Here is a 9443-nt window from a genome sequence, read left to right on the forward strand (position 1 = left end):
CATAATTTTTCTGTAAGTCAATAAGATAATTATACACAGATGCATGTAATCTGTATATGATGTATGGGCTATGAACTGTAGTAGGTTGACCAGGGCACCAGCCACCCGTTAAGATACTACCGCTAGAAAGTTATTGGGTCCGTTACTGCTCTGACAGTACTGCCCTGACAGAACTACATTGGATTCCTTTCTCTTGTTACGGTTAATTTTTTCTTTTGCCTGCACATACAGTACACTGAATAGTCTGGCTTGTTCTTTAAACATCTCTGTCCTCATACACCTGATAACACTGAGATTACCAAACAATTCTTCTTCGCTCAAGGGGTTAACTACTGCACTGTAATTGTTCAGTGGTTATTTTCCACTTGGTAAGAGTAGAAGAGACTCTTCAGCTATGGTAAGCGGCTCTTCTAGAAGAAGGACACTACAAAATCAAACCATTGTTCTCTAGTCTTGGGTAATGCCATAGCCTCTGTACCATGGTCTTTCACTCTCTTGGGATAGAGCTCGCTTGTTTGAGGGTATACTCGGGCATGCTACTGTATTCTATCTTGTTTCTCTTCCTCTAGTATTTTTTTGAAGTTTTTATAGTTCATATATGAAAGATTCAATTCAATGTTGCTGTTCTTAAATATTTTATTCTGATTGTTCATTACTTCTCTTGTAGTTATTTTTATCCTTGCTTCCTTTCCTCACTGGGCTATTTTCCCTGTTGGAGCCCTAAGGCTTATAGCATCATGCTTTTCCATCTAGGGTTGTAGCTTAACCAGTAATATTATTCATATATATATATATATATATATATATATATATATAGGCCTATATATATATATATATATATATATATATATATATATATATATATATATATAGACAGTATATTTTTGCTCATATAACCTTTTTCCAAAAGTGTACTCCAAGGATACAAATTCACATAAAACAAATACCCATTGTGGGCTACTCGCCCGATCTATTGGAAATCATGCTATACCTTTTTGGCTTTTGTTGCCAGTTAGATGTATAAGAATTTGCAAAATATTTTCCTTCATATCCTTAGTAATAAAGACACTTGGAAAAGAAAATATAAGATTACAATTATTGTGACAAACTAACTAAAGGACCTTACATATATTCGTTAATAGTTGCAAACAAAAAAGTACAGTAAAATTACAAGTTATCAGTTACTATCTTATTCCAAAGGTCCTTAAATTACAAGTTATCAGTGACAAACACACAAACAGGACATTGAAATGACAGGTTAGTAGTAACTAGATTACTAAAGCATCTTAGAAGTTGACAGTTACAAACACAGAAGAGTGTATTACAATCCTGAATAATAATTATAAACCACAGAAAATGCACTTAGAAATAAGTATATATCACCACGCTGTACTAAAATTACAAAAAAAAAAAAAAAAAAATGGATAACATTAGCATTTCTGTCTTATAAACTCTACTGAAACAGCACTGGAAGTAATTATATATCAGCATGGTATCTTAGAATTTAAAAAAAAAATGCATAGCTGTCCTATAAACCACTGAAAAGGCCACTAGAAGCAACAATATGATAATATGGTATACTGAAATTCCAAAAAGTGATTATTACCATTTCTATGATATAAACTTTAATTCTTAATATATTACTTGGCCATATTCACATAACAATTAACAAACATATCCATTATAACCAGTAATATTACACAATAAATCTTCATCATGTAGATAAACATGAACACCACGTTTCACGGAAGACCATGCATAAAGCCAATACGGGCATAGCGTTGTTATTACGATAAGCATCAAGTCCATAAGTTACTGGGACGACGTGGTGAACTATTTTCACCTATTTCTTGTAACACACCACTAATCCTGAACATATCTCCATAAAACAAAACCATTTAGCTATATGTGAAGTTCTCATAAACTTACCATAATTAATGGTAGTGTAGCTAAGATGGTAGTAAGAGCAATTTGTAGCCCACCGGAGCAGTTACTCACTTCGGCACTGATTTCCATGCATATGAAATACTACATTTGGATCTTGAGTCCTCGTATTGGCTGAAAACATATGGCCCGATGTTTGTCATACTGGAAAAAATGATGAAACAAAAAATCGGTATAGGCTACTTGCCCGCTCGAGAGTTAAACACACACACACACACATACACTTGAAAGCACCCTAGGAGAGATGTTTGTGTGGACATATTTTTATTTTTGTCAAAAGTTTTTGATCCAGTCTGAGAAAGTGAAGTATATTTGGAAAGATTCTTTTCAAAGATTGACCGTTTTGAATCATCACAAAACAGGTTCAGTTTTCTAAAATACACATTCTGAAAATATAACGATAATGTTAGCAACATTTGCTCAAATTTTATCAAATATACTCAGACAAATATGATTACTAAAGATATAATTACCTTAATTGAAGATAACAACAAATAATGAATAATGAAAATCCAAGTCATTCTGCATTGTTGATGATTTCATTGTTCTATTACTTTATTGCTCTAATAATATTTAGAAATTATTCACTCCTATCTTGGTCATTTGTCAAAGGTTTGTCCTCTTTTTTGTAAATATGATGTCCAGCAGTTTCTCTCTCTTTTTCTGTCTTTTTTTTTTTTTTTTTTTTTTGAATGACTGATTTTACACTGGATTTCTGCTATAATTTGTTTTTCAAACTATATTATCGGAAAGTTATTTTATTAGTAAATATAGTTATTTAAAAAAACTAATCCCATCTTCTTATAAAACCTATTCTATAAAATAATCTTAATGAAATGTCGAAACTTGTGCCAAGGGGAGTTTTTTTTATTTTATTTTTGGTGTATAGTTTTGAGTTTAACAATGAAATACATATACAACTGGAAGACTCTTTTCAAGAAACGAACACTATGTAAGGAGGTTTTCTTGATCTCTTCTGTGAGGACCAAACCAGAAAGTTGCTAAAAAAAGCCATCCATTATGGTTCAGGGAAGGAATGTTGTTCTGAACAAGTCAATGATATTTTGGATCCAGAAGTTGAGCAAAGATGCATTGGCACTTTAGCAAGAAACGCCCCATCCGCCTCCTACCCCGTAGTCACCTAGAGACAAAAGAAGTAAAGGAAGGATTAGGTCCTTTGTTATTCCTTTCGACTAGAAAGTCAAGATAATTCTCATATTTCAAATTAAGTCTTTTTTGGGAGTAGGGGGAACGGTATGTTTCTCCTTATAAAAACATGGATTAACAAAAACGCAACTCCTTTCGTCGTAATAAAAAAGAAGTAATTGAGACCCTAGTCATTAGTAAAAATTATGAGAATATAATGATCCAACCAGATCATATCCGAAATTTATGGAAATATAAACGCTGTGATGAACTAGGCCATTAATTTGATTTACCAGCCGTTGACCTCTCTTGACACTTCAACAACGGTTTGGTCATGAGTTTGAAGAACATGCAATGGAGAGAGGCAATATCGGTGCACACTATGCCCTTATTTTCCTCTTGTGTTACCTCGTTGGAATTCCAAAGTAACAGAATGAAGATCTGTATTTAAAAGAGGGCATCGCCCGTGCACGTGCCAAGGACTTGTGCCTAAACCATGCCTAACATACGAGCGTGTCAGGCCACCCACTGCCTTGTGAAATATGAGATCAGTCGGGCGTGGCCTCTTATACACCGACACCTCTGTCTTTCTAATTCAACTTTTATTTTTTTCTTCTTCTCCTCTCCTTTGTTTCTTTCAAGCCATTTTCTTTGAAATTCGCCGATTTCTTCTTTCTGATTTCTTTTCCGATAGCAGGCTAAATTTAAGTTACGATGGCTGGCTCTTGAGTTTCTTATCTATAAAAAGAGTGGAAAGATCACCTGCATGAAAATATATTCTTTTTTAATCGTTTCTTTTTAACTGTTTTTTTCTTTCTTTCTTTTTTCTTTCTTTCTTTTTTCTTTGGGTGTCCGATAAATAGCAATCGCAAGTCTTTACTTTTGCGGTTAAACATTTATCATTGTTGATTTTCTTGTGTGAGAAATCTTTGGAATTTTATAAACTTATTCTTAAGTAATGAAATATGCTTTATATTTGCTATGAAGTCCATTTCTCTACTTTTCACCATATTTTGTGCATTTTCCAGTTTCCTTGTATATATCTAGTATCTATTTGCTTTATTATTTACTATACGTGACTTGTCTTTATTCTTGAGCGAGACTTTGCAAATTGCTATGATGCACAATTACAAAGGTCGTTCCAAGAAGATTATCCTGAAGCATCCAAAATATGGAAGGAAAAATTATAAGACGTCGATTTGTAATAAATATCATATGTTATTTAGCAAAAATTCTTTTGATAAAGCGGATACCTTATCATGATTCACATCAAAGAAAGACCGTATGGAATAGGCCTATCATATCATTTTACCATTTTTTATTCTATTTCCAATTTTCTCATTCCTTTCCGGTGTTGGGTACTCAAGATATTTTACTTTCCTCTTATTATTGTCCTCAAATCCAGCTTATGAAAAGGAATGGATATTTCGTGGAGTGCGTATGCTACTGCATTTTACCAGTAATGAGCGAATAACGGGACCATTGTATGACAACACAGATTATTGCTTCTGAACCAATCCCATAAAGCTACTTAACATATACAAGCTCTTGGAACATCCAAGGCTTTACAGAAAGTTGATGTGATTATCGAATAATGATGACAAGGGATGTCATTTATCTAGATAGCCAAAACAAGCATAGATATACTCTTCATTCAGTACTTGAATTAAACATTATTAAGGTTTCGTTAAAGAAAAACTTATTGAACCAAAATACAAGTTGTTCGTTAAATATTAGTGACAATCGTTTAATACGATGACCAACTATGACAAATTTTTTAACTGTCGACAAGAGCCGCAACATTGCTTGAAATATTTCAAATATTATCGTTAGTTCATGTTATTGGCGAGGAGGAAACAAATGAAGAGTATCGTGAAAACACAAATTGTCTCTGCAAACCTATCAATTCAAATATGTAAGTGTTACTTGCCTAAGTGACATAAGTCGAATTTGATGTGTTACGAAGAGAACTTAGGATTAGATGGTGTCAGCAACTTCATACAAATATCTAAGGAAATATATATATATATATATATATATATATATATATATATATATATATATATATATATATATATATATATATATATATATATATATATATATATATATATATATATATATATATATATATATATATATATATAAATATGAATATATATATGTATATATATATATATATATATATATATATATATATATATATATATATATTTAGTGTATGTGCGTATGTACACAATGTTTGTAGTAAGTTTGGAAAATGTTGTACCAGCACATATGTCCTGTATATATTAGGTAAATGACAAATCATATACATACGAACACCTTAAAATTTCATCTCATCGTGTGACCAATCAAAGTGAAATCTAAATAGAAAAAGAAATCTCCGGACGCACGAAGCTTATCCTCGAGCAAGTTTCAGCATCAACAAAGATAGCGACCTGCTCAGTCATCGTCAAAGATATCATCTTATCAGGCTCGTTCCTTTTTTGAATCTCACTTAAAGTTCGAGATGTAAGCCAGCCAAACCAGAAATACAGAAAGCAAGATAAATTCTGAAAGTAATGTCGTGATATGTTGGCTCTTATTTTATAGAATCACGCAGATTTGATACCAAAATGGGTTGGGCTTGTGGTGCTTGGAATCAGGAGATCAATATCATCGTATATTATTAATGCCAAGTGCATATAAATACTTAGCGTGGGATAACAAGAGGAAGATCGCATGATCTGTTTGTGGTTCCTTATTCCGATGTGCTTGAGGAATTAATCGTCAATGCTGTGCAGCATGAGAATATCTTTAAGGACATTCTTCCTTCTGATGGAAATGAATCTATTATAAAAGATGGCAAGAAATGCATTTCTTTAACAGAGAACAAATTCATTCCTTCTTAATTAGACTCGGATTATTGTTGATTCGCCTTTCAGGTTTATTAAGTTTCTATTTATATGTTTGAATGATGGTTGTTTTGTTCGATAGAGGAAGATGATATTCGCCTCCTTATGGACAATTTCTGAAGAGATTGATCCGATCGTATTAAGCATTTTATATCTTTTTAAGTAAAAGATTTTGTGTTAGATCGTTCTTGAAACATCTTCGCCATTAGGGTAATAATTTTTGTTCTCAAGTATTTCTTCTAATTAGGATATAATGTATTAATTGAAAGAATAATGTGCATTTTTGTTTGTTTGTTAATTTAAGCATATATCTTGCCAGTTTTGACATAAATAGCTTTGAGTGTGGGCTATGCTTCTTTTTCGAGTGGAGATTGTACAGGTTCACAATGCCTGTTGATAGAAATTTCCGTTGCTAGAAGCCTTGAATCCTGTCAAATGAACTTGAATATTATGTAGAAGATTCATGGGTGATTCTTAATGGAATAGGTCTTGAGGGCTAATAATTCAGAACACTCGATACTCTAATAACACTGACGCAAATACTATTCGTAAAAAAACTCAAAAAATCTTGTCTCATTGCTTTGACACCGAGGGCATTGTAAATTTCTGGACCTCTGTCCCATTGTTTTGTTGAAAAATTCCTTTGTAAGAAGAGCTGCTGAATCCAGAATGTCTTCACGATAGTTAATTTGATGTCAACAATAAAAAGCTTGAGAAATGTTGTACACCAAACTCGTTGCCAGAGAGCTTTAGGTTTTGAAATAAACAACAGTTAGATTGAAGTCTACCTGCATTCTAAATACTGTATATCTTCATATACTATCATATAAAACTTCAAGATATTAAGAGTGGAAAATATCAGTCAGATGGTGTAAAGAATTTATTTTATTATCTTTTTGCCACAACTTTCGTGCAAGATAAATAACAACAACAACAACAACAACAACAACAACAACAGCAATAATAATAACACTCTGTGACTTGAGTATACAAACTAGTACTAGTGTCATTAGCATCTCCAAACTGCCCCCATTACTGGTAAAACAAGTCTGTGGTTTGTGAGGATCAAAGCGAGAAGTTCCCAGGCCACTGATAACATTGCGCAGTGTTCCATTAGGCAAATTTATGGAGACGAAACCGACAGTAATTCGTGCATAATTGAAGCCTGAGACTTAGAAAATGAGAAAGATGATGAAACAGCATCTTTTAAAGAATTACCAGCTGTAGACATCACTTATGATAGTTTATCATGTCTCTTTATGGCTTGACAATTACAGTGGTGCCAGCGAATCTTCAGCTTGTTTATTTGTCAACGGTAAAATGAGCTTCAAGTTCAACTGAGAAATGGGGTGTCGAGTGTAAAAGCTGCCTCCTTTATAGGGATTTAAATAGAAAATTTATCTACTTAATAATTTAATTATTGCGTAACTGTTTATTCATGTATTTCAAATCACTTCTTGTTATTCAATGTACATAGAAAATTATGCTTAATTTTTTGTCGTGTGTCGGGTTCCATCTATTTATTACTTTCCTATGTGGACCTTTCAGTCTGTGTGAAGTTGTCACACCAGTTTAAATAGTATTTTCGCGTGTTCCTTAATATTTAATGCTCATTAATATTAATCTAATTATGCATATAAGATTAGTTTGAGAACAATTGACCTCATTTTACTTTACTTTTCTGAAGATGGTGGTTTGATCCGAGTAATTGCATCCCTTAATAAAACAACTTTTAAATAGTTTTTGCAATCAAAGAATAAGAAAAAACTACTTTACAGGAAGCAATGAACTAAATTTTATTTGTTTATCTTTACAGGTAGTAATTCGTCTTCGTGGTACCAGATGATAAGAAGAAATAATGCAGATCAGGTAACTAAACACCTCTCATTATCTACCCTTGTGAGAACCATATTAGGATAATTGCTGTTTTATTTGAGGAAACGGTAACATTAAGGTCCACAAGTGAAAGTAAATCACTTCCCAGGGATGCATGCAATGCTTTTTATGGGTAGGCACCAATGTTAAGTAAACATGATAACCGTGATTCAACATACTAAGATTATAAAATCTCGAGAGGTCTGTTTTATATATATATATATATATATATATATATATATATATACATATATATGTATATATACACACATATATGTATTACTGTATATATACAGGGTGTATAAATATATATAATATATATATATATATATATATATATATATATATATATATATATATATATATATATATACATATATACCCGCCATGTTAGTTAAACTTGACTCATGAGCTGGGTCGAATTATTTCGAATATATATATATATATATATATATATATATATATATATATATATATATATATATATATATATATATATATATATATATACCAGGGGACTTACCCCAATTTTTGGGGGACCCGACATAAAAAAAGAACAATAGGGGACTTTTCTTCTCTTCACTCCTCTCGGCCTGACGAGGGATTCGACCGAGTTTGGTTGGTACTGCTAGGGTGCCTCAGCCCACCCTCCCCATTTATCCACCACAAATGAAGTTTTCTGTGCTGTATCCGTACTGCTGTCACCTCAGCGGTCATCAAAGCGACCGAAAGCAGCAGCCCGGCCTACCGGAACTGTGTCACAATTGCTCGCCATTCATTCCTATTTCTAGCATGCTCTTTTGCTCCCTCTTGCATTTCCTCCTTTCATCTTCATCACTCCATCCTTCCACCCAAACCTTGGCTTTCCTTTTGTACTTCTGCCATCAACTTCTTCAGCAGGCAGCCATTTTCCATTCTCTCTACATGGCCAAACCACCTCAACAAATTCATATCCACTCTAGCTGCTAAATCATTTCTTACACAAGTTTTTAACCTCTCTACTTCGTTCCTTACCCTATCTAATCGAGTTACACTAGCCATACTCCTCAGACACTTCATCTCGAACACATTTATTTTTCTGTCTCTCTGTCACTTTCATTCCCCACAACTCCAATCACAGTTGGCACAAACACTTTAACACACAGAACTCTCTTTACATTCATTCCTTACCCTCTATTCTTTACCACTCCCTTCACTGCTCCAACACATTACATCCTTTATTCACTCCCTGACGTACATCTGCTTCCACTTTATTTGCAGCAACAACAGAACCCAAATACTTAAACTGATCTACTACCTCAAGTAACTCTCCATTCGGCATAACATTCAACTTAGCACCACCCTTTCTTCTCGTGCATCTCATGACTTTAATTTTACCCATATTAACTCTAAAATTCCTTCTCGCACACCCTTCCATATTTTGTCATTAATCGACCCTGCTGCAACCAATATGGTATCATCCATAAAGAAATGATTCACCTCCCACTCATGATCACCCTCGTCTATCAGTTTCAATCCACGATCGAGCACTTGGATTTTACTTCTCTCACAACTTCATCAGCAAACAAATAGAATAACGAT

The 9443-nt window shown here is 33.2% G+C and overlaps 1 protein-coding gene across 1 annotated transcript in view; it reads right to left on the reverse strand.

Moving 5' to 3' along the window:
• LOC137631913 (uncharacterized) overlaps nt 1-9243 on the reverse strand; it is a 65779-nt gene extending 56536 nt beyond the window's left edge. Inside the window, exon 1 of the mRNA XM_068363916.1 lies at nt 9100-9243. Coding sequence (XP_068220017.1) covers nt 9100-9243 — 144 coding nt within the window. The remainder of the gene's footprint in view (nt 1-9099) is intronic.
• Nucleotides 9244-9443: the final 200 nt, after the last annotated feature.

Source organism: Palaemon carinicauda, chromosome 40 (assembly GCF_036898095.1).
Source record: "Palaemon carinicauda isolate YSFRI2023 chromosome 40, ASM3689809v2, whole genome shotgun sequence".
Lineage (NCBI taxonomy): Eukaryota > Metazoa > Arthropoda > Malacostraca > Decapoda > Palaemonidae > Palaemon > Palaemon carinicauda.